This window comes from Prionailurus viverrinus, chromosome D2 (genome assembly GCF_022837055.1).
Source record: "Prionailurus viverrinus isolate Anna chromosome D2, UM_Priviv_1.0, whole genome shotgun sequence".
NCBI lineage: Eukaryota > Metazoa > Chordata > Mammalia > Carnivora > Felidae > Prionailurus > Prionailurus viverrinus.
The window spans coordinates 79,408,317-79,434,966 of NC_062571.1; the positions used below are offsets into that span (position 1 = coordinate 79,408,317).

Sequence of the window (26,650 nt, forward strand, 5' to 3'; positions counted from 1 at the left end):
CAGATCTTCTCATGGGTAAGGCATTCTACAAATTCAAACCAACGTAGCCATAACCCCCCCCCCCCCGCCTTTTTTTTAATTAACAGTTTACATACGGGAAAATTACTAAAAACCTAACTGGACCCTAGTTTTCAAAGAAGAAAAATCGAGATCAATAGAAGTGTTATTTTTTTATTCATGTATTACAAAAGCAAAGCTTAATTCACAATATGAACTACAGACTAGATATGGTTATTTCGGCATCAAACTGCTCTCTGGAATCCCTAAACAATGTAGTGTTTTGCAACCATACTCAGGTTTTATGTTTTGCATATAAAATATGTTCTTTACATCAAAGTACATATGAACAAAAACAAGTTGTAGAAATCATAATCCCTCTAATAAGATCATTTAATGAAAAAGTCCTTAGCAGGGAATTTCTTTAAAAATAATACATCCACTTGATAAATATCTTTGTAAAACTTAAAATGAAGTTTATCTCAACATTTTTAAAGGAATATCCCCTTTGTCAAACAATTCTGCAGATAAATGGCAAACACTTATTTCTAAAATGAAATAGCAGTGGCTAATATTCAAAGTAAAAGTCTAGCCTTTACTTGAATTTCAAGAAGTTGTAGCTACATACTAGATTAGTAAAATCTGAAACGAAATTATTCCCTGTTAATCGCTTCACAGTTTCTTAAAAAAATATTAGTGGAGATAAATTATCTATGAACTTTAAAAATCTAAACTTATGTTCACTGAACAAAAATAATTTTAGTTTCAGAGCATTGCCTGTTCACAGCAAAGTACTATAAATAGTTCACGTTCAACTTTTCCTAGCAGCTCATTTCTATAAAATATTTGATTAAAAATAAAATGGGAGAAACATATTCAACACTTAATGGAAGATAGTATCATCTTTCCATGTATAAAATTTAACTCACAGAAAATTTAAATAAAATCCTAAATCTTTTTAAAAAATACAATACTAAAAAAGTTTCTAAGGTAGATTTGATTCAAAAACTTTAGTGCATTTAGAATTAATTGTAGCGCTCAAGCACTGACGCCTTTGGAACACGGACTGTGCTCTTTTAAGTCCTAGGAAAATTAGATTTCTAATTCTAGTTTATAATTATGAAAAAAAAGATATTCTCTGTTTAAGTTAAAATGTACCTTCAAAACATCTATCTTTAGTTGTCAGAAAAAAGTGTTTGTCACTATTGGGCCCAGAATATAGAGTTGTTAAACTGGTTTTAATGAGAGAGTCCTTCCTCTTTCTTTAATGAAATCTCTCATTTTCTATCTCAGAGTATTGCTTTCGTTTGAATTGCAAAAGCTTCCAAATGACGGCAACCTGTTTCTCCTGGCAATAAAAAAAATACTAGAGCCAAGTCAGATTTGGAAATGGTTGCATGAACGTGGATCTGAGCGGTGAGTGAGTGAAGCTACAAGAGAAATACAATCGTAGATGGCACAAGCCTCAGATCTGACAAGGAAGAGAGTTATTGACAGTTTGGACAGACTCCTTGCTGCTCTCTCAACAATGCTGCTGAGATTAGTTTCAATTGGACATTAAACCACAAGAACTCCTTTTACTGGCTTTCTAGCATTTGGAAGGGAGGGCAGAAGATTCATTAAGTTGGCACTTGGGGGTTCTGGGGACATACACTGTCCGTGTTTCCCTTTTAGTTACTATAGATGAGCTGAGGTCTTTTTTGCTTATTAAATGCTTAGTAGTTAGGATATTCTCCTTAAGAAGCCAATTAGTAACACTTTGTAAGATCTGAACCAAATTAAAAAATCAAACTTTTGCAAAGTACACAGAAACCAGCAGTTAGTAACAATATATTTTATTGTTTGACCAAGCCCTCTTCAGAGTAAGCTAGTTATTACACAATATAAAAACAATAGCCTCCTATTCAAAATTATTCTAGATTTAGCAAGTCTTATTTTTGTAAACAAATTAAATACCACATTTAACTGCATCTTCTATTTTCCTACTTTTTGTACCCTTTCCTACTAAGGCGGCGATTCAGTCTCCGTATAGTTTTGTCACTGTACACGAAAAACTGGCAGGACCTGCAAATAAGCATTACAACTTGAATTCACAGCAAATCTTTTACATGGGCAATTCTGAACGAAAAACCAGAATTTGCTCTGCACACACGTTCTCATTTTTTAAGTATTATTTCACCACCACATTTTCCCATGTGTTACTATACCACCTCTTCTCAGAAATTATGGACGATGAATGGACAGAGGGCAGGAAATGGACATTTCAGAGATTCTGTGTGTGTGTGTGTGTGTGTGTGTGTGTGTGTGCGCGCGCGTGTACATGTGTGTAAAGGACTGCATTTCTGAGGATTGAGATGGATGAATTCCACTGTACCTCTTTGGTCATCAAAGGAATAGAAGGAATAACAGAGTCTCAGTATATTTATCAACCTCACCTGACAATAATGATGTCAGAATGGAGAATTTAAATGAAAGGTTCAAATTAAAAGAAACAAAAAGGCATCTTTACAGATAATCCTCTTATATTTCTAGCACTCTCCTGTATTTACCTGTGGCTTTTACAATAAACCAGCATAAAAAGATAGGTGTTTAAACTGGAAATGGAATAAACAGGTATTTTAAATATTAAGCCCATTTTCAATTTAAGTTTCATTTCTTTTCAGAACTTTTACCTCATGTTTTTATAGCTTTAATTTGAAAGGAATGCACTATTACATTTCCCCTTATGGAAAACAAAATCTACACAAAGTAGTTCTGTGATTATCAGTTGAAACGAAAGCACGGCTTCAACTTCAGCAATGTGAACTAAACAGCATGTCAGTTAAGAGTGTTGTTAAAGGCAATTCCTCTCTGAAAACACTGAAATAAGCTGTTAATAGACTTTGGAAGAGGCGGTAATTTTACCATGCTGATTCATGGCAGAAATTACCTAGCTGCAATGTGTATGTTGAAATACCAAGAGTAGCAATAAGCTTTGAAGATTTTATGGACCATAAATATGGGAAATTTAAATGAATACCTGTTAGGATTATGACTGCACTCCAATTCTCAAATGTCTAAATGAAACAAGAAAATAGACCCCAATGTGTCTAACTGTTCTAATACATAAGTGACCCTCACCAGATTTTTATGGGGAGAAGAAAAAAAAAAGGAGAAAGTTTTGTTTCCACTGTCAAACTTACATTCTATAAATATGTAGATAGACTTTAAATTAGCAGACATCTTATTAGGAATGACCCCACCCCCAGAAAAACAAAAACAACAATAAACAAAACTATAAAACACAAAGGTAAAACCAAGGAAAGCATAATGTGATTACTTTCAATCAGTGTTGGTTATGTTGTCCCCTTGCAAAATGACAGGCAAAATCATACTTGTTTTTACATTTGCAGCCGCATATGTTACACTGGAAAGGATTTTCATACCCATGACATCCCATATGAATAGTGTAAAGGATGTTGTCGGCGAAGTACATATCACAGTGCTGGCAGTGGTGCAGGAGCTGAGGGTCCTGGACCGGCAGCGTGGGAGCCGGAGTGCTCGGCTGGCTGTTCCCTAGGCTGGGGGTACTGGTGTGGGCACTCGGTTCGCTGCTCGGACCTGCCACCGGACTGTAGTTCCTCTGGCTGTGGGGCGGCCGAGGCTCAGGGCTCGTGGGGGAGGAGCTCTGAGGAATACTCGCGGACACGGCGGCAACGACCGCTTGGGCAGAGGGCTGCTGCATCATGAAAGGCTTCTCATCGGGGCAGGGGACCACGTCGGGGGAGGCGGGGTTTTGGTTCTCCGGCGGTAAACTGGACAACTGTCCTGCCAGAGTCGAGAGCTGATTTAAAGGGTTGTCAACCATGAGTTCTTGTGGGTCCCTTGGCAGGCCACCCGTTGGTGCGGTTTTTGCCATACTTTCATACGAGTCGGTCTGGATATTTGGGATTTCATGGGTAAAGTCGTTAAGGTAGTCTGGCTTCTGAACCACCATGGAAGGTGGACTTAAGTTGATTAGTGCTCTTCTGCTATAGCCCAGATTGCTTGTTTTCTTCTGTAAAACTCCCCACATTTTCTTGCTGCTTAAGGAAGACCTAGTGCCTTTAATTGGTACCATTTTATGCTTGCGCCTTCGATGATGGGACAGGTTACTTCGATCACTGCAGCGGAAGGAACATAATTCACATTTGTATGGTTTTTCTCCTGTATGGGAACGCATGTGGGCTTCCAGATGGCGCTCGTAAGCAGATGCAAATGGACATAAGTGACACCTATGAGGTTTCTCACCTGTTTAAAAAGAAAAATGGGGGAGAAACTGCAAAGGTAGCTCATTTGTGGAGAGTTTCATGTTTTGTCCGTTCACTAGATTTAGAAATTGTTCACGTTTCTTTGCAAAGAAACCTGTACGCTTAAATAAAGCTTAAGAACTCTTCAGCCACAATTTGAGACATAGAGATCCATTCTCTTAGTCAATATCATGTAAAAGTTGTTGTGGCTGCAGCTGGCATTTTGGGAAAGAAGAGCAAAACTGACAGTACCCTGTATAACAGTGACTTTACCAAAAGTACTCCTCAGTTATGTTTATGTACACACCTGTACACGAGCACTTCTCCATACATACTCATACACACATACACACATACCCCTTCCTCAGAAAAAAAATACAAAAAGCCTTTCTAAAAAGTCCTTCTATTAAATAGAAAGCTCAAAATGGAAATGAGTTTCCTAGTCCAAGTATGAGTTATGCCAAGTGTCCCTTCAAAATGGCCAGTGCTTTACCTCTACCTTCCTCCTTCTCCTCTTCAGCTGCCAGAGGGGACAATTTGAGTTAGTGCCCTTAGCTGGAAATAGTGTAAAATAAGTATCTGGAGTATGAGATTTGGAGTCATTAATTTAACAAATTAAGTACTGAATACTTACTATGTGTCAGCTGCTCTTTTAGGCTCTGTGGGCACCAAGAGGGCCCTGCCACAAACCCTGTCCTCAGAAGGGGTCTAGGTCAGCACCACATAGCATGAGAAACCACAGGCACACAGCTGGGACACGTGACCAGGGCTTGCCCAGGGCAGGCACAGCTAGGAGGGTTTCTCAGGAAGTGGGGTGGCTACAGCAAGCCCTGCAGATTAGCAATGTAGTCTGTGACTGTATAAATGCCTTGTCCCTGGTCGGCAACTGAAACATACTAAGGGTGAAGATAAAAACATTTTATCACTTCACATACCATCAGCATTAACCTGCCCAGCCTGAGAAGCAGATAAATGTTGAGAGATTACTTGGAACACGAAGAAAGATGGCTAAGGAGGGGGAAGCTCTAGAAGGGGCCTTACTTCCTCTCATTATGCTATTGTTTTGAAAAAATAGAGTAACTTCTCCATTTATCCATACCTTGTGATCAGCCATCAATGTTAAACTATTAGAACTATTTATAGGACGCATCAACCTGCCTTCCTTGGCCCCTCTCCCACCCCCAAACAAATGCCTTCTCCAGCTGTTTCTCCCTTACCTGTGTGGATTCTAATGTGTTCAATAAGCCGGGCTGTTCCTTTGCTGGCATAGTTGCAGTACCGACACTTGAGCTTCCCATCAAAGGTCCTTTCAAACCCGTCTACTAACATTCCTGAGTTTTCATCCAGAGAAACTTCAACAGATGGGTGATCGAGTCCATTTTGATCACCATCTGTTCCAGCTATAAACAAAGTATAGCAAAAGAAATTATGCATCTCAGAATCAACGCAATTTAGCATTTTGGTTTTGAGTGGTAAAAAAATCATAAATTGATAGTTAATTTAGCACAAAAGCTAAACTCGTAAGCTACAGACTTTCACTTTCTGAACTGAGGTTAATTTCACACAAAAGCAGTATCCTGTTTTTGAGAACCTTTTATAGGGGGATCTCAAATTACTTACACATACATTTTATCAGTCCTCCACAGGCTTCTGAAGAAGAGAGCTGAGTATTATCCTAATGTGACAGGTGAGGAGACAGAGGGGAGTAAGGAGTAATGGCAAAGTTACACACGTTTAAGATTCTAGCCACTTCTACAAATACTATAACTGGCAGTCACGGTAATCTCCCCAATCCTAACTCTATTTACTGTGGTCTAAAGCAATTAATGTTGAGTTTTGCACTGTTCCACTTGGTTTATGCACATGTTCTAGAGGCTGGGATGCATTTAGGATCTTAACATTCTAAATAAGCACATAAAGGAAGATAGTCTATCTGATACCTCTGAATGTTAGAACTGCAAGAATTTGAAAGCTAAAAGGTATCGGTCTGGCTCTTTGTTTTTAATGTGATCCGACTACTTCTTTGTATCTATAAAGAAACTGAAGGGGCAAGTGCTCCTAATCAGGAAGACCAGAAAGCAGTGGGGACTACAAGCCTTTTCTCTTGGATCCCAGTCCAGGAACCTATAAACTCAAGTGTCAGAAGGGACATTTTTGGTGCTGCAACTTCATGGGCAAAGCACTTCTACTGCATCCCCAGGAAATAGCAGTACTATTTGTGTGAACACGTCAAGCCGCCTCCTCCACTGTTTCCTCCCTGCTTCACCAGGAGAAAAGTGATCTTGCTGGTCGGTGAAAACCCAATATCCAACAGTGCCACGGCATGGGAGGGACAAGGCTGTGTCCCCCTCTCTGATTTCTCTCTCGAGTCGGTGACTCCAAAGATTTAATGTGCATGTGTATGAATCACATGAGGAGCTTTTTAAAATACAGACTGATTCAGTAGATCTGCACTGGGAACTGACATTTTACACTTCTGACAAGCTCCCAGATGATGCCTGGCCACTGCTGTTGGCCCCTAGACTACAGGCCACAGACCATCTTCATCAGGGGTCAGCAAACCTCCCATAAGGATCAGAGAGTAAATACTTTGTGGCTTTATGGGCCACATGTTCTCTATCACAACTACTCAACTCTGCTGTTATAGCACAAAAACAGCTATAGAAAACATGTAAACAAGCAAATATAGCTCTGTTTCGATCAAATGTTACTTACGGATGCTGATGTCTGAATTTCATATAATCTGCACATTAGAGTATTGTTTTGGTCCCCCCCCCCCCCCCCACCATTTTCAAATCTAGAAATCTCTCTTAGTTTGCAGGTCATATAAAAACAGTTAGCAGTCCAGGTGGGGTCCGTGAGCTGTGGTTTGTTGACACCTGAGCTACGTTCAGAAATAAATTCCAGTGTGTTTGGTAAGCAAACAAGATAAAGTCTGTCTGTAACAGGCCCAAATGGGTTGCTTTCTCTATTCCAGTTTGCTGTCTAAATGGGTAAACAGGTCAGCGCTTTCTTCATTTTAAGAGAGAAAAAACAGAAACCCCCATCATGTCTCTGGTCTAATCCAGATTTCCTAATGGCCAAATCCTTTGTGTAGTGAAGCTGATGTTCGACCCCCTTGGGTTCCTTGTGTCGACAGTTAGCTACTAGAACTTATAAGATGGGAAAGATATTTGGAACTCCTAACCTTCCAATGAGACCATAATGCCTCTCTAGACCATGTTAGGCCCTTGGGGAAGCCTCATTCTCCCTCAACAAAAATCTGACATGTGTAAAGAGGAAAACAAACTGTACTGTATCTTTCTAAGTAAAGATGGAATGATTCATATTAGTCAATAGTGGTCTTCATCATATGCACAGCTATATACAAACATTAACGTATTTATGAAAAGTGAATTAATTAATAGTATTAAGATGAGTCTACCTCCCTGAAGAGCCTCTGCTTCTTTATCCCCACTAACTGATCCAGAAATCATATTCACATGATGAGTCTGTTGAGTCAGATATTCCTGGAAATCTTTCACGAAGTCCAAAGGCTCTGGTTTCTTTTCACCCATCTTTACTTTTTTCTTTTTCTTTCTTTCTTTTTTTATTTATTTTTATTTTTTTGAAGTTTACAGTTCGTTATGCCTAGGGGGAAAAAAAGTGAAATAATTTCACACTATTTAGTGAGATCCAATATGTATTAAAACAACAGTGACAAAGATTACTATGTTCAAGGAACTAAACAAAGCTACAAAGAACACAGTACCTGCCTTTCAATATCTTACTATTTTCTTGGTGAACTAGATAAGACATACAGAAAATGTTGAATATTTAATATATTTAATATTTAAATAAACTAGGATTCAAACTTAGTCTTAAAGGATGGAATGAAATTACAAAGACAGAAAATAAGAGAAAATAAGTCCAGATGAAAGAAACAGGCACATCAGCAGGATTATCAATGGAGACAGTAAAAAAAAACCAAGTGGCTCAATCAGGGCCAGAGAGAATTTTCTGGATGATGGACATATTACATATCTGCATTGCCCAATACAGTTGCTACCAGCCACACACAGCGATGAGTACTTAAAGTGTGGTGAATACAAATGACCTGAGTTTTTAATTTTATTTAATTTAAACTGAAATAGCTACATATGGCTAGTGACTATCATTTTGGACAGTAAAGGCTCTCAAATCATAGGGTTCACATGGATGAATACTCTAGAAATAAAGGTGATCTAGAACAAGGGGTGGTAAACCTTTTCCATAAAAAGGCAAGACAGTAAGTATTTTAGGCTTTGTAGGTCATAAGGTTTCTGTCGCAACTACTTAACTGTCATTATAGCTGAAAGCGGCCATAAAAAACGCGAATAAATTGAGTATGGCTGTGTTCCAAAATAAAGCTTTATAGAGGCAGGCCTTAAGCCAGGTTTGGCCTACATGCCATAATTTCCCTGACCCCTGCCCTAGAAATCCAAATCACCACCTCTGCCGCTACCCATCATGCTATGAGAATGGAGGGAAAAAATTAAGAAAGAAAACAAAAAATCTGATGCTCATGTAAAGTATCATATAAGATTTTGTAACCACAAACTAAACCGATCCTCACATAGGTATAATTATGGCCCAAATTCAGAAATCAAATAATGAAAAAGTTTTCTAGTAAAAACAAGATAAGGAAGTCTAGCACCTAGGAGACAAAAGTCTTTTCTTCCAGTAAAAATATTTTTATGCAAATGTCTAAGGTCTTGTTAAATAGATCTTCTGCTAAGTTTTTTTCCTCATTAAATATTCCAACTATTTAATGAGTTATTTCTATCTAAAAACACTTATCTTTGAAAGCCAGATGATTCATTCAGTAGAATCAATCTAAAGATTAGTCACTTCTCAATATGTAAGTTTAACATTTTCTCAAAGCCCGGCATACACACAGAAGAGCACATAAATCCTAAGGGTAGAGCTCAATGAATTGTCATACACTGAATGCATCCATGAAGTCAGCATCCACATGGAGAAACAGAAGGCCACCCACATCCTGGTAGCACCCCGGCACACCTTCCTGTGCTGGTCCCTGAGTCCCAGCAAGAACCCTGCGACCTCTGAAATTGCTATGGCACAGGGTTTGCAGGTATCAGCTTTAGATAGTGCAAAATGGTTTTTCAAAGCGCTTAAACCAGTTTACACTCTCACCAGCAGTGAACAAGAGCTCTCTTGCTCTACATCCCTGCCAACACACAGGTATTTATTGCTTTTTTCATTGTAGCCATTCCAGCGCATATATGGTGGGATCACACTGGTTTTAATTTCTATCCCTTGATGATTAATGAAGTTGTGTACTTTTTATGTTAATTAGCCATGAAGACACCCTCTATTTTCATACCCAGTGATAGCTTTCAAGTCTTTTGCTTATTTTTCTAATAGGTAAGAGTTCTTTGTAATATTCTGGATATGAGCTCTTTATTGGATATGTGGATTTCAAGCGTCTTCTCTCACTCTGTTTGCCTTTTCACTTTCCTAAAGATAACCTCATGAACACAAGTTCTTAATACAGTCCAACTTCCCCATTTCTTTCCTTCACATTTAGAGTTGTGTCCTTACCAATATCTTACTTGAGGATGTTCTTCTGTAGTTTCTTCTAAAAACTTCACTAGTTTTTTTTTTTTTTTTTACCTTTCATATTTCATCTGGAATTTGTGTATGTATAGTGTGAGGTGAAGAGTCAAAATATACTTTTTTCCCAAAGAGATGTCCTAGCAACACGCATTTCATAGACTAGCCTTTCTCCACTAGATTCTATTATCACCTTTCTAAATCAGGTGATTATATATATGTGGCTCTATTTCTGGATTCTCTATTCTGTTTCACTGGTCTATTTTTGTCTATGCTCACACACCACGTGGTCTTTTTCTTTTTTTTTTTAACAATTTAATTTTTATTTTCTTTTGAAAGTTAGTGATGCGTGGGCAGAGACTACACATACATATTTGCATTTGGCTGATGAAAAGAAAAGTTTCAAGAAAGTGCACAAGAAATAAAGGGCACCAAGCACAGATGGCAACCACATTAAGAACTAAACAAACAAACCTACTCCAGTGTGATTCAAACTGCAGTGGTGGACGGGACCGTCAAATCCATAGAATCTTAAGAGCTGGAAGAAAGTTTAGAAATCGAGTCCTCCCCCTCCTCCTTCATGATATAATCCCCCCTCTATGATCTTATGACCAGCTAGATCCTCTTCATTACATCCCTAGTCAGCAATTCTCTTCTCCTCCCTATAGCTAACATGTCTGCTGAACTCAGTCATCCCTTAAATGGCATGATAATTTTTTTTAGATTCCTTCTGAATTTTTTCTAGGAGGTGTCACAAATTATGATATCCGCTCCTGCATTAAATATCAGAGAATCTTCTAAGGATGGAAGGAGCAGGGGGCATGTAAACAACCTCCTTTGACTGCTATTTAGATGTTTCAAAGAGCTAAATATTTCAAAAGTTATTTCAACCAAATGGAGATTTACACAATACATGTATGTCTCCAAACAGTTTTTTTTAACTAAATGGGATTTTTAGTAGATATTCTGATAGTTTTACTATATTAGGTATTTATACACACACACACACACACACACACACACATTTTTAGTGATTCATCACTTACATATAACACCCAGCACTCATCCCAACAAGTGTCCTCCTTAATACCCCTTGCCCCTTTAGCCCATCCCCTCACCCAACACTCCTCCAACACCACTGTTCTCTGTATTTAAAAGTCTCTTATGGTTTGTCTGTTTTTATATTGTTTTCCTTTCCCTTATGTTCATCTATTTTGTATCTTAAATTTCATGAGTGAAATTTGTCTGAATATTTGTCTGACTTACTTCATTTAGCATAATATACTCTAGTTCTATCCACGTTGTTGCAAATTGGAAGATTTCATTCTTTTTGATTGCTGAGTGAGATTCCATTGTATATATACCACATCTTCTTTATCCATTCAGTCGATGGACATATGGGCTCTTTCCATACTTTGGCTATTGTTGATAGTGCTGCTATAAACATTGGAGTGCATGTGCCCCTCTGAATCAGCACTCCTGTATCCTTTGGATAAACACCTAGTAGTGCAATTGCTGGGTCGTGGGGTAGATCTATTTTTAATTCTTTGAGGAACTCCATACTGTCTTTTGGAGTGGCTGCACCCATCTGCATTCCCACCAGCAGTGCAAAAGGGTTCCTCTTTCTCCACATCCTCACCAACATGTTGTTGCCTGAGTTAATTTTAGCCATTCTGACAGGTGTGAGGTGGTAACTCGCCGTGGTTTTGATTTTTATTTTCCTGATGAGTGATGTTGAGCATCTTTTCACGTGTCTGTTAGCCATCTGGATGTCTTCTTTGGAAAAGTGTCTATTTATGCCTTTTGTCCATTTCTTCATTGGATTATTTGTTTTTGGGGTGTTGAGTTTGGTTAGGTTCTTTATAGATTTTGGATACTAACCCTTCATCTGACATGTCATTTGCAAATATCTTCTCCCATTCCGTAGGTTACTTTTGCTGTTTCCTTCACTGTGCAGAAGCTTTTTATCTTGATGAGGTCCCAATAGTTCATGTTTGCTTTTGTTTCCCTTGCCTCCAAAGACATGTTGAGTGAGTTGCTACAGCTGAGGTTGAAAAGGTTGTTGCCTGTTTTCTCCTGTAGGATTTTGATGGATTCCTGTCTTATGTTTAGGTCTTTCATCCATTTTGAGTTAATTTTTGTGTATGGTGTGAGATAGTGGTCCAGGTTCATTCTTCTGCATGTCGCTGTCCAGTTTTCCCAACACCATTTGCTGAAGAGACTTTTTTTTCCATTGGATATTCTTTCCTGCTTTGTCAAAGACTAGTTGGCCATACATTTGTGGGTCCATTTCTAGGTTCTCTATTCTGTTCCAGTGATCTATGTGTCTGTCTTTGTGCCAGTACCATACTGTCTTGATAATTACAGCTTTGTAATACAGCCTGAAGTCCAGAATTGTGATGCCTCCAGCTTTGGTTTCCTTTTTCAGGACTGCTTTGGCTAACTGGAGTCTTTTCTGGTTCCATACAAATTTTAGGACTGTATGTTCTAACTCTGTGAAATGCGGGTGTTATTTCGATAGGGACTGCATTGAATATGTAGATTGCTTTGGGTTGTATCAACATTTTAACAGTATTTGTTCTTCTGATCCATGAGCATGGAATGTTTTTCCATTTCTTTGTGTCCTTTTCCATTTCTTTCATAAGCTTTCTATAGTTTTCAGCATATACATTTTTCACCTCTTTGGTTAGGTTTATCCCTAGGTATTTTATGGTTTTTGGTGAAATTGTAAATGAGACTGATTCCTTGGTTTCTCTTTCTGCTGCTCCATTATTGGTGTATAGAAATGCAACTGATTTCTACACATTGATTTTATATCTTGCGACATTGCTGAACTCATGAATCAGTTCCAGCAGGCTTTTGGTGAGTCTTTTGGGTTATCCACATAGAGTGTCATGCCATCTATGAAGAGTTAGTTTAACTCCTGCCTTGCCAATTTGTATGCCTTTTATTTTTTTGTGTTTTCTGATTACTGAGGCTAGGACTTCCAAAACTATGTTGAATAACAGTGATGAGAGTGGATATCGACTTTAGATCGTGTTCTTGACTTTAGAGGGAAAGCTCTCAGTTTTTCCCCATTGAGAATCATATTCATGGTGGATCTTTCATATATGGCTTTTATGATCTTGAAGTCTGATCCTTCCTTCTATCCCTACTTTCTGGAAGGTTTTATCAAGAAAGGATGCTGTATTTTGTCAGATGCTTTTTCAGCATCTATTGAGACAATCATGTGGTTCTTATCCTTTCATCACAATGTGATGTATCACATTGATTGATTTGTGGATATTGAACCAACCCTGCATCCCAGGAATAAATTCCAGCCGATCATGGTGAATAATTCTTTTAATGTATTGTTGGATCATGTTTGCTAGTATTATTGAGAATTTTCCCATCCATGTTCATCAGGGAAATTGGGTCTGTAGTTCTCCTTTTCAGTGGGGTCTTTGGTCTGGTTTGGTTTGAAATCAAGGTAATGCTGGCCTCACAGAATGAGTTTGGAAGTTTTCCCTCCATTTCTATTTTTTGGAACTGCTTCAAAAGAACAGATGTTAAGTCTTGTTTAAATGTTTGGTGGAATTCCCCTGGAAAGTCATCTAGCCCTGGACTCTTGTTTGTTGGAAGATTTTTGATTACTAATTCAATTTCTTTCCTGGTTATAGGTCTGTTCAAATTTTCTACTCCTTGTTTCAGTTTTGGTAGTTTGGATGTTTCTAGGAATTTGTCCATTTCTTCCAGATTGCCCAATCTGGTGGCATATGATTGCTCATAATATTCTCTTATTATTGTTTGCATTTCTGCAGTATTAGTTGTGATCTCTTTCATTTGTGATTTTATTTATTTGGGTCCCTTCCTTTTTCTTTTTGAACAATCTGGCCAGGGTTTATCAATTTTGTTAATTCTTTCAAAGAACCAGCTCCTGGTTTCATTGACCTGTTCTACTGGTTTTGTTTTGTTTTAATTTCAATATTATTGATTTATGCTCTATTCTTTGTTATTTCCCATCTTCTAGTTTTGGGCTTTATTTGCAGTTCTTTTTCCAGCTCTTGTAAGTGAAGGCTAGGTTGTATATTTGAGACCTTTCTTCCTTCCTTGAGAAGGCCTGGATTGCTATATACTTCCCTCTTATGACCACCTTTGCTGCATCCCAGACGTTTTGGGCTGTCATGTTTTCATCTCCACTGGCTTCCATGTACTTTTGAATTTCCTCATTAATTTCTTGGTTAACCCATTCATTCTTTAGTAGGGTGTTCTTTAATCTCCCAAGTATTTATGGTCTTTCCAAATTTTTTCTTGTAGTTGACTTCAAGTTTCATAGCATTTTGGTTTAAAAATATGCACAGTATGACCTCTATCTTTTTGTACTTGTTGAGGGCTATTTGTGTCCCAGTAAGTGATCTATTCTGGAGAATGTTCCAGGTGCACTCAAGAAAAATGTGTATTCTACTGCTTTAGGATGAAATGTTCTGAATATATTTGTTAAGTCCATCCAGTCCAGTGTATCATTCAAAGCTAGTTTCCTTGTTGATTTTCTGCTTAGCTGATCTGTCCATTGTTGTAAGTGGGGTGCTGAAGTCCCCTCCTATTACGGTATTATCACCAATGAGTTTCTTTATGTTTGTGGTTAATTGATTTATATATTTGGGTGCTTCCACATTGGGGGCATAAATATTTACAACTGTTAGATCTTTTTGGTGGATAGACCCCCTTAATTGTGATATAATGCCCTTCTTCATCTCTTGTTACAGTCTCTATTTTATTTTAAAATCTAGTTTCTCTGATATAAGTATGGCTACTCCAGCTTTCTTTTGAACACCATTAGCATGATAGATGGTTCTCCATCCCCTTACTTTTAATCTGCAAGTGTCTTTAGTTCTAAAATGGGTCTCTTTTAAGCTGCATATAGATGGGACTTGATTTCTTACCATTGTGATACCCTGTGTCTTTTGATTGGAGTTTTTAATCCATTGACATTTAGAGTGAGTAGTGAATAAATTCAGTACCACCGTGTTGCTGTTTCTGGTGATGTTCTCTGGTCCTCTGTAGTCTTTGTTGTGTCCAATCTTTTTTGTTTCATTTCATCTTTTATCCACTCAAAGACTCCCCCTTAAAATTTCTTCCAGGGCTGGTTTAGTGGTCATGAACTCCTTTAGTTTTTGTTTGTCTGGGAAACTCTTTCTCTCTCCTATTTTGAATGACAGCCTTTCAGGATAAAGAATTCTTGGCTGCATATTTTTCCAATTCAACACATTGAATATATCCTACCACTCCTTTCTGGCCTGCCAAGTGTCTGTGGATAACTCTGCTGCAAACCTGATTGGTCTTCCCTTATAGGTTAAGGCTAATTTTTTCCCTTGCTGCTTTCATAATTCTTTCCTCATCTGTGTATTTTGTGAATTTGACTATAATACGCCTTGGTGATGGTCGGTTTTTGCTGAATCTAATGGGAGATCTTTGTGCTTCTTGGATTCTGAACTCTGTGTCCTTCCCCAGATTAGGAAAGTTTTCTGCTATGGTTTGCTCACATAAACCTGCCCCTTTTTCTCTCTCTTCATCTTCTGGAACCCCTGTGATTCAGATGTTATTCCTTTTTAATAAGTCACTGAGTTCTCTAAATCTTGTATCATGTTCTTTTGCCTTTGTTTCCCTCTTTTTTCTCTGCTTCATTATTCTCCATAATTTTGTGGTCTACTTCCTCCATCCTTGCCATCATGGCGTCCATTTGAGACTGCATTTTGCTTGCAGCACTTTTAATTTCATCCTGACTAGATTTTACTTCTTTTATCTCTGCAGAAAGGGATTCTATGTTTTTTTCAACCCAATCTAGTATTCTTATTATCATGGTTCTAAATTCTAGTTTAGACATTTTGCTTATATCTGTGTTGATTAAGCCCCTGCCTGTCATTTCTTCCTGTTCTTTCTTTTTGGGTGAATTCCTTCATTTGTCATTTTGGAGGAATAAGAAAGTTAATGAAATAAAAGTTAAAAATTAAAAACAAAACAAAAAATGAAATAAAAGAAGTTTGATCCTAGGTGTGTTTTGGTCTGCTTGTTGAAAGGTTGATAAAATAGTGTAAAAAAAAAAAAAGGGCAAGAAAAGAAAAAAAGAAAAAAAGGTTAAAAAATGTATTTTTTATAAGCCCTAAATATTTTATTTATTAGATTTTTTTTAAACATTTATTCATTTTGGAGAGACAGAGAGTGAGTGGGGGAGGGGCAGAGATGGATGGAGACACAGAATCTGAAGCAGGCTCCAGGCTCTGAACTGTCAGCACAGAGGCCGACACAGGGCTCAAGCTCATGAAGCATGAGTTCATGACCTGAGCTGAAGTTGGATGCTTAACCAACTGAGCTACCCAGGAACCCCTAAAAATTTTTAAACTTAAAAAAAAAAAATTTATATAATAAAATAAAACGAAATAGAATGAAAAATTTTTGAAAATAAAAAATAAAGTAAAAAAACAAAAAAAAGAAAAATACATTTTTTTTCTTTCTGTATCCATGCAAAATAAAATGAAAAAAAAAAAACCAATTTACACAAAACCAGAAGCAGAAAAACAAATAAATGAACCAGCAAACAGAATTAAATCCAAATGAAGTTACATCCAATTACCCCTAGAACTCAAACTATGACGTACTCTATAGTCTGTACACTAAGCAGGTAGAGGGACTTGTTCTAGGAGATATGCTCGGAGGGAGCATTTGGGCAGGGCTTGGTGTAATGGCTCCATTCTCCACTAGGTAGCGCTGCTTAGCTTACTGAGGTGGATCGGTGTGGTGCCCATGTGTGTGTGCAAGAGATAGAAATGGCTTTACCCAGCTCCCTAGTCTCTGGCACAGGAACTTCATGCTCTCACCAACCCATGATCAAGCACCCCTCCTTTGTCTCAGGCCTCCGTCCACTCCCCACCTCTACTCTGTCCATGTCCAAGCTGTCCGCCTACCAGGCGGCACCTCCCTCCAGAGTTTTGATCCCAGGTGGGGTTGTGTTTCAAAACCCCACACTTTGGGGTGCCTGGGTGGCTCAGTCAGTTACATGTCCAACTTCGGCTCAGGTCATGATCTCGTGGTCCGTGAGTTCGAGCCCCGCGTCAGGCTCTGTGCTGACAGCTCAGAGCCTGGAGCCTGTTTCAGATTCTGTGTCTCCCTCTCTCTCTGACCCTCCCCCCGTTCATGCTGTGTCTCTCTCTGTCTCAAAAATAAATAGACGTTAAAAAAAAAATTTGTTTTCAAAACCCCACACTTTGAGAGAACCCTGTGGCTTGGACCCACTATGACTCTCTGGGGGAAGGTCTTGCTGCACAATGGCCAGTTGCCTGCTGGCCCCAGAAAACGTTTGTGTGATCGTGCAGCCACAGGGATTCAGAGATTGTGGCAAATCACAATACCCAGCTGGCGTCAGGCTTCACTACACTCTGGCACACCAGCAAACGTGTCTGCTCTCCAGAGTCCACTGGGACCTTTGTCTGTGGGAAGGCCGTATGGCCTCACCAAATGCTCTCCAAGCAGGGGAACCATTTCTCCCCATGTGGCATGCGGACCCCTCAGACCCTGCTGCCTGCTCCTGGGGATTCGCCCTATTTCCTCACCAGAGCACCACCAGCCACTGAGCTCCAGAACTTCAGACTCTGTGCTCCAATGTTTATAGAATCCTGGTGGTATTGAAACCCTCTCCTTTCTTCCTGTCAATGGTTTTGGGGAACAGATTTCTTGTTCAGTCCCCTGTGTTTTCACTCTTCCTCTCTCTTTCTCTAGCTACTTTCGAGGGAGTGTTTTTCCTGCACTCTCCCAATGCACCACACTCTCCACCTTTCTCTGTCCTCTCTCCACAAAAACAGCTCCCTACCCTCCGCTGCTTTTGTCTTCCCCAGTTCACCTCTCTGCACTGCATACCTGCCGAGTTCTGTGGCTCAGGTTATGCAGACTGTTGTGTTAATCCTCAGATCAATTTCCTAGGTGTGCAAAATGGTTTGGTGCTAATCTAGCTGCACTTCAGGGATGAGACAAACTGAGGATCTCCATGCCGCTTGCCTAATAATAATTAGGCAGTCCTACTAATAAAAATCTTAATAACTCAGGTACTAAGGTCCACCAGTACGTTTTTCTTCTTCAAGAATGTCTGGACTAGTCTGGGTACTTTTCAATCTGTTTTCCAAAGCATGAACTGTGGAGTTGAGAAATGAGAAGGCTCCATGACAGCACATTTCCCAATTAACAGCAGCTTGATTGATATTTTAAGACCAAAACTTCTGTTTTAACTAAAGAGAACTCTAATAGATATAGACTAACCCTTAACTATGTCACTCCTGTAGCATGCTGTACTATACAATACTGCAGTGATATTTTAGGAACTAATGGAAGGACACAGGGCAGTTTTTGGTTTCCCTTATTTACTGGCCCCAGAATGATTTTTATTTAATATCTGTATTTTTTGTCTTTCTATCTCCTCACATCTAACTTGTTCTTTATTCTGAACATATCTATCCAAGTAAGGATGTGCAAATGACCAAATTTTCACTGTTCTTAATGCAACATTTGTGAATAGTTCTTTTCCTCCCTTCTTAGAAGATGTTTAGGGGTTTTTAAAAGGTATTGTTATTGCTACATCTTTTCATTGTTTTCTAGAAAGTTGAGGCCACTGAAAGTCTATCCTCTAGATAAACAGAGTATTACGGTATTAGGCCAAACGTACTAACTCGAAGACTCTAAACAGAAACTTCTCTCAGCCACAGTTTCTTATTTTGTAAAATGGGATAGTACCAACTGGCAATGCTGTTTTAAGTTTTACAGGTATGTATACGTAAAGTATCTCACAACCTGTGTAGCATACGGCATGTTCTCAGACAACAGTAGCTATTTTGCAGCAAAAAAATGGTTATACCCGAGGTCAAAAAATTCTTCCTGTCCCAGATTTTTTTTTCCCTTTTTCTCAGTTCATCAACTGAGCATCATAAGCTATCATTTTATATATATGTTCTTTAGTTACAATGAAACACACGTGGTCTACCCTCGTCTCATTAATTCCCATAGCCCAAATTGCGATTTCCCAAACTCATATCTTATTTTACTCTCTTAGGCCACCTCTTTAAATCATTTGCTTTAGTCTGGCTCAACTTTCTCAGTCTTAAGGATCATTGTTGGTTTCTGAACAAGTTTGTTTCAGTTACTTTTTCCCATCTTACCATGCTTATCTAAACTGGTTCTCTCTGCTTCCTAATCAGTGTATTACTAATTGTTCCATGACTATTGTTGATTCTGCTCATTTGTCCTTTAAAATTTAACCTTTGAGGGGCGCCTGGGTGGTTCAGTCGGTTAAGCGTCCGACTTCGGCTCAGGTCATGATCTCGCAGTTCTTGGGTTCGAGCAGCGCATCGGGCTCTGTGCTGACAGCTCAGAGCCTGGAGCCTGCTTCCGATTCTGTGTCTCCTCTGTTCCTCCCCTGCTCACGCTCTGTCTCTCTCTTTCTCAAAAATAAATAAAGATTAAAAAAAATTTTTTAATTTAACCTTTGATCAGGGGCAAAAAAAAAAAAGTGAGCCAGTCAGCTCCAATGAAAAAGGTTATTAAGAATAAGATCAACAGGGGCACCTGGGTGGCGCAGTCGGTTAAGCGTCCGACTTCAGCCAGGTCACGATCTCGCGGTCCGTGAGTTCGAGCCCCGCGTCAGGCTCTGGGCTGATGGCTCAGAGCCTGGAGCCTGTTTCCGATTCTGTGTCTCCCTCTCTCTCTGCCCCTCCCCCATTCATGCTCTGTCTCTCTCTGTCCCCAAAATAAATAAACGTTGAAAAAAAAAAAAATGAAAAAAAAAAACAATAAGATCAACAATAATTGGTAGTAAGATGATAACTCAATAAAAGGGAAAGGGAAAAAAGGACAACAAAACACACACGGGTGGGAAACAGTGTAAAGATATACATAAAAAGGTATGAAATACAGCAGACAGATTAATCAAATGAGTTCCAGAAAAATAAAAAGATAAGCCAAGAGAAATGTTTTTCAAAAAAATAACAATCAAGAAATTCCAAAATTAAAGATGTCTTTCAGACAGAAAGGGATCATAGAGTGCAAAACAGAACCTATGATAATAAAATAACAGACACATTTTGAAATTTTAAAACCTCAAAGAAGATAAAGAGAACATAAAACTACTCAGAGGAAAAAAAGGCAATCTACCCACGTAAAAAAAAAACCAATCAGACTGATATCTGAGTGTCAAACAGTAGGTGCGAGAAAACAGCAGAGTAATCATTCACTCAAATTTAGAATGTTTAAAATTCCTCAAGTTGATATAGGGTATCTTCCAAAAATCTACATCACAATTAACAGAAAATTTAGTTGCATTCCCTTTGGAATCAAGAACAAGACAAGGATGCTTGCTATTACTACTGCTACTCAATAAAGTACTAGAGGTAGAGGCCCCCCACAATAAGAGGAAAAAAGAAATAAAAGGGATGAGGATTGGTAAGGCCCTACAGATTGTCTGTATCCTAATTATAAAAGTTGTAATTAAGAAAGAAATCCTGGTATTTACATTACAACTTAGCATCACTTCTTGCTAATCAGTTCATATGAAAACTGAGATGTGTCCACTGGAAAATATCTGAATATGCTTTGATAGTCTTCAAAAAGCAAGATAAATCTTACCAACTCCTGATTAGAAGGCCTAACATTGCTATGGTACAACATGTGACCATGCAGAAAAAAAAATGCGTGAGATTGCCAGTAAGCAAGCAGAAGAAAATGGTATTTTTATACATGCATCTCAAGTTTTAAGAACACAAATGAACCTAATTACAGAGGATGGCTGGCATATTTTGACAGTCTTGGCTATTATCACATTGTCACATTATAAATTTCACTGCGTTCTCTGCCATAAATTGTGTGATTTTCAATCATAATGCATGATGGACTTTAAAAAAAAAAAGAATGCTGGGGCGCCTGGGTGGCGCAGTCGGTTAAGCGTCCGACTTCAGCCAGGTCACGATCTCGCGGTCCGTGAGTTCGAGCCCCGCGTCGGGCTCTGGGCTGATGGCTCAGAGCCTGGAGCCTGTTTCCGATTCTGTGTCTCCCTCTCTCTCTGCCCCTCCTCCGTTCATGCTCTGTCTCTCTCTGTCCCAAAAATAAATAAACGTTGAAAAAAAAAAAAAATAAAAAAAAAAAAAAGAATGCCTATGAAAAAAGGGAAGATCACAACACTGTAAATATGGGGAGAAAACTGTTCTTAAATTAGAGTTTTAAATATATTGATGAATTTTAACCTCTGATATTTCTGCAATGATTCAGAAATTACGTGTCATTCCATCCCTAAGCATTTTTTATGCTCCCTTGACCTATATCACATCTATCTCTCTCACACCCTCTCTTACTTTCTCTCTCTCTTTTGCACACGCGCATGTACACACACACACACACACACACACACACACACACACACACACACACACACGACAGGCCCTTGCCTAAATCTGAATGGAGTCTTTGGTTCAAAATCCAGCTCTCTCCATCTCAAGCCACTATTTCTAATCAACAGTAAATAGAAAAAGAACAATAACTGAAACTACGGAACACTTCCTAATATCAAAAGAAAATAAAGGTTTCATATCCAAACCCTCTTCCTGTCTTTAATAATCATCAGTCTCTGAAAGTTTAATCTAAGAACTTCACAAATTAACTGAAATCTGGAGATGCCCCTAAGACACTGATAAATTTAAAAACCTCTCCAAACATACCATAAAAATCTACTTTAAGAAATCAGCAAACTATAATGTTTTTACTGGAGGTATCTTTTCCACAAGCCATGAATTCAACACCTTGGGACTTGTTAGCCAAAATATAACTTACACAAAATTTCAAAATGGAAGATCATGTCATCAGAAAAAGAAACATATTTGAATTCTCCAATTTTATTACAGATTTGGGTGGTGTATTCCTAACCTGACCTATTCTTTCTACTAAATGATATCGAATTATATCAACCATGGAAGAATTATTCCCGTTCCTTATGATACGGCAAAACTTTTGTGTCTCCCCTGTGATTACTCTGATAAAAGTTAAGTTGGGTCTAGTATGGTACCCCCCCGGGGTGTAGGTACATGTCTGTATAAACTGGGTAGAATGTACCTTAACCATTTTTATGCCAATAGTTTCTCCCAAATTACCCATTCGAGGCTCAAAAATAAGGTTCTTACAAAACAGCCAGAGGCTACCCAGTGAAGGAAAGAAGCATTTAAGAAACAAACTTTGGGATCCCAAAAGAACATGAAAACCTCTTCACCCTCAAGCAGGTAACTTAAAACGATTCTCCAACCTTTCTTGGTTTCTGATATTGGTGTATGAAGTTTTCTGATATTTGTTTTTCAGTCTCACACTATAAATGGGAAGCTGTTGATACACATACAAGTGCACACACATAAACCCTCTCTTAACCAGGAGCTAACAAAACAGGCATCATGATGTGAATTAGAAGACAGCCACAACCATGAAACAGCAGTGACATAAGAACCAGAAGAATTCTCTATGACCTACCTTCCCCCCAAAGTCTATCTTTTTTATGAGCTATGGGAAATTTTTGAAAACAACATGATACAGGAATAGAAATATCTATTTTATTCACCTACTCTTTGGGGGTTACTAACCATAAGGTAGAAAACTGAGCAACCAACTTACTTATACAACAGTTTAATTTGGTGGTTAGGTATGCCTCTACAAAAGTGACTGCAGCTTAATAGATGTGCTTATTTTTATGGCCTAATAATTACAGTCACTGAAAGATTTACTTTGCCATGGAATACACATCAATGGAGAAAGAAGCCTGACAAATGAGGACTGATTTGTAGAGAGAGTGACGCAGACTCTTCAAAGATAATTAGGACACATTTCCTTCGATTACAGAATCGTCCAAAACAAATTCTTTGAAAGCAAAAAGGGACATTATAAGGCTTTGAGAAATCAGAAAACATAACATAAAAGTAAAACATAAAGTTAGAAGATATCCAAAACAGGAGCTACACACTCTAACCTTTTCACCCCAAATCAGTTCCTCCTTTTTCTTGCCACTCCAACATTGATGAAATGAAGAGTAATCGAAATTTACTCTGGAGACACACCAAGGGACTCCAAAAGGCCATGGAGGGAATTTCAACTAAAATTGAAAAGCCATACAGAGTTCTGCAAAGAAAAGCACACCACAAATCAAAACCTTTATGACAAAAAGTTAACTAGCATCTACAGGTTTAAGCTAAGAAAATAACCTGTGCCAATTTTAAAATTCCCAGAAAACTAAACTAGTAGATAATGAAAGAACAAAGCAACAAGTTTATTTCAACAAAAGCTACAAAGAACCACCGAAGGCTAACAAGCACTAATTTGACTTGTTCCACCCACTGGTGGATTTCTTAAGATTTCGTTTTGGCAAATTCTCAATAATGTTTATTTTCTTAAACTCAACTTATGAATTTCATTTGTGCACAGTATTGTACACTTACAGAGTCAGGCTTAGTACTGCTGAACAACTACAGTTGCATAAAAATAATGCACTAGTCCTAGGGAAACATTTGTGGGAAAGGGCTAAAAAGGAAACCTCCAAGCACACCCCACAAGGAACGAACACTTGATTCCCCTCTTTATTATGCTCTCTATCGCAATCCCAAACACGTAGGGTTTTCTAGGACACGGTTTGAACCCGTAGGGGGCAAAAAAACACCAAACATCTCAATTCCCCATAACGATTTCCCAACAATATATTAATCAGTAGCTGTTGAAGGCATGTCATAAATTAAAATAAAATGCAATTTTAAAACTAACTATCCAGGTGTTTAAAATTTTGTTTTAAATAAGTTTTGTTTCTTCAAAACCGAATTTTCCTTAGATCTCACAATTTAAAGTACCTTTATTTCTTCTCCCAATTGTCACTTCCCGTTAGGGTTCCCAATAGTACATTAAGGGGACACTACACGGGCCACGTGGTCAGTGGTAGCTGGAACCGGTTTAACCTCAATTCAAATTCAGTTACAGAGCACTTAATAGTTGCACGGCTTGGTTACCCGCACTACAGTTTATTAAGAGACTTAAGCCTGCGTGAACTTGAATGGGTCTTCGCTGCAAAGCCGTCCCCAAACCTCACATCTCCCAAAATGAGAGTGCATAAACAGTAGAAACTAACCCAGGCAGGACCATTAGATAACAGAGGTTTTAAAAGTCCTCCCAAGGAGCAGCCCAGGACTGGCGTCGGGGCAGCATCCTCATAAGGATTCGGAACACTTAGGAGTCCCGCGCCTCGTCTAACCCCCAGGCCCTGGGACCCGGTGAAGACGCAAACCTCGGGGTGACCCCCGCACGACCACCTGTCAGAGCGAGAAGCAGCTCCCTACCCAGGAGTCTCCAGCCCCTGCCTACAGGCGCCGCTCCCTCGGGGCTCCCGGAACCGAGAAACAGCACATTCCGCACTCGGGCCAAGAACACCCTGGGTCGTGACCCTGCTGACCGACCAACCACGCCCAACCTTCCGCTGAGACTGAGTCCCGAGCGGGGTCAGCCGGCCCGCTGCGAACTCGACTCTCGTCTCCCGCCGCTCCTTCTTAACTGTCCCGCTCAGCTGTGTCGCCGCCTTCCGAGCCGGAAGCCTGCTACTTACCACCTGACCACCGCACCGAGTAACTCCCACCGCCTTGTTTAATGCCGCTACCGTCGCCGCCGCCGCCGTCTTCGTCACCGTCGCCGCCGCCGCCATGTTTGTTGTGTCTCCGACTCTCTTCCCGCCCCACAGCCTTGTCGAAGTCTCGCGTGAGCAGGGCTTATGGCAAAGGCGGAGAGGGAGCTGTGTGTCTCTCTTGAGGTTCCGTAGGCACTAGGGGGCGGGGCCAGGGAGGTGTGCTGGGGTGGGGGCGGGGCCTGACCCCGCCCTCAGGCCCCGCCCCTAAGCGCTGGCCCTGGGCCTGGAGGCGCTGAGAAAGGACTTCGCAGGATTGGCACAGTCGCATCTCCTGCAACACCCATGGAGGGAGCGGTGGTTCGGCTGCTGCGCGGAAGCGCGCTGGTGAGTGCGCTGGTGGCGGTCGCCCTGGGGGTCTGAGACGACCTTGGCCTCGGCGGCGGGGTCTTCTAACGGGACCCAGGAGCCCTCTCCACGTCCCGGGTCCTAGCCTCCTTCTCTCCTCCGGGTCGGTCTCAGACCCTTCACCGAGGGCCGACCTCCCACCAGGCCTCTGGGCGAGCCGGCCTCCGCTTCTGTAAGAAGGGCCGGGAGTAGCAGCTGGTGAAAAGGGGGCTGGGAGATGTTCTCGGAGCTTCTTTGAGGGAGCAGGCATTCTGCCCTGAGTCGGAGTGCCATGACTCCCAGATGTCCTTTGCAAATCTTTGGGCCCTGAGCCTCGGATCTTTAGGGGCAGTTTGCAGAGGTGCCCCCTCTCCGAGGCCAACTTTACCCAATTATTACATTTCACCACCACCCCCAAAAAGATTGTGAAAAATTGTCTCTTTCTGAGCGGTGCGTTTCCCCGTCTTCCCTAACTCAGCCCTGCTCCAGAGTTAGGAAGGGACCTCAGAGTTGGTCAGACTTCGCAACCAGTTAGAGAATTCCCTCAGCCCCTTATCTCATGACCAGGGCCAGAGCATCTCCCATGGGTGAGCTCAGCACTGCTCAGGGGAGCCCATTTCCCTCCGGCTTCCTCTACTTGAGCTGAAACCTGCCTCCCAGGAATATCCACCTGTTGTACCTAATTCCGCTCTCTGGACGGATACAAACTGTGGATTCTTTAAAAGATACTGTGTGGGGTTTTTCTCATTACATTAAATGTTTCTATTATTCAGCTTTTCCTTGGGTAGGCTTTCTAGAACCCTCTCACACTTGGATACATTTCTGTTTGTGAGAACATTTCATTAGGGACTTGACCTCTGCTTGGCTGTAGACCTTTGCATTTGCTCTAAGGAGTTAAAGGCTGTTCAGCTGCCACTTCAGTGCCATGCCCGGAGGCAGAACTCTCCTTGTGTAATTAGAGATAATTAATTTTATTTGACTGTCTTACAGACTTGAGGTATTAAGAAGATTTCTAAAGTCGTCTTAGTGTATTGTTGCAAAGAAATTAAGTCTCTATGGTACTATTTAGTACTATTTTATAATTGTTGTTTAGTAGTTTAGGAAAGACAGTTCCCAGGATTTCACAATTTGACTCTTGTGTTTGAGCCAACACAGTTTTAGACGACACGGGGTGTGGCAGGCACGTGTTCTTGGTGTTTTATTTGCGTCATTTCATTTAATTCTTAAAACTATCTTCCAGAGTACTAGTTTAATCAATCTTTTGGCTGCAGAGGCTAATGCCGGAATAGATCAAGTGACTTGCTCAGAGTGACTTGCTAGAAAGTAAGTGACAGAGCTGGTGTTCAGATTCTAGTCTGATGGGACACTTGACCTTCGTGCTCTGCTACCTTCTTCTCTTCCTTAGCCATGCCAGAGATCTCTTTTGTTTGGATTTGATGGTTTATTGTGACTGGTTGTCCTTGTTAGTTTCTAAAACTCTTTTGCATTAATCAGCTAATGTAATTGACGGGATGTTGACTATGTAGCAAGCATAGTGGTTGAGAATGTGGGGTTTGCAACCTGATTGCTTGGGTTTGAACACAGGCTCTGTCACTCCCTAGAAGTGTTGGACAGGTTATTGAATCTCTGTGGATCTTAGTTTCTCGATCTGTAATATGGGGAGAATGATGGTACCTATCTATAGGGGGATGTGAGGCACTTAAAATAGTGCCTGGCATAGAGTCAGCTGTCATTAAATGTCAGCTTTTATTGCCATGCG

The 26,650-nt window shown here is 39.9% G+C and overlaps 2 protein-coding genes across 5 annotated transcripts in view; one reads left to right on the forward strand and one right to left on the reverse strand.

The window, feature by feature from the left end:
- Positions 1-157: 157 nt before the first annotated feature.
- On the reverse strand, positions 158-24,630 carry IKZF5 (IKAROS family zinc finger 5). Of its 4 annotated transcripts, none has more exons than XM_047824323.1 (5): positions 24,490-24,630; positions 22,876-23,024; positions 7,690-7,895; positions 5,483-5,665; positions 158-4,266 (listed from the first exon to the last, which is right to left on the reverse strand). In XM_047824323.1, the coding sequence occupies exons 3-5, from the start codon at positions 7,820-7,822 to the stop codon at positions 3,323-3,325; spliced, it is 1,260 nt and encodes a 419-aa protein (XP_047680279.1). In that variant the 5' UTR covers positions 7,823-7,895; positions 22,876-23,024; positions 24,490-24,630; the 3' UTR covers positions 158-3,322. The 4 variants fall into 4 exon arrangements, with proteins under 4 accessions (XP_047680279.1, XP_047680280.1, XP_047680281.1 ...); XM_047824324.1 differs by lacking the exon at positions 24,490-24,630 and adding an exon at positions 24,227-24,468; XM_047824325.1 differs by lacking the exon at positions 22,876-23,024 and having other exon boundaries at positions 24,490-24,624.
- Positions 24,631-24,738: 108 nt separating this feature from the next.
- Positions 24,739-26,650, forward strand: part of ACADSB (acyl-CoA dehydrogenase short/branched chain) — a 37,750-nt gene continuing 35,838 nt past the window's right edge. The window contains exon 1 of the mRNA XM_047824322.1: positions 24,739-24,891. Coding sequence (XP_047680278.1) covers positions 24,850-24,891 — 42 coding nt within the window. The 5' untranslated portion in view covers positions 24,739-24,849. The remainder of the gene's footprint in view (positions 24,892-26,650) is intronic.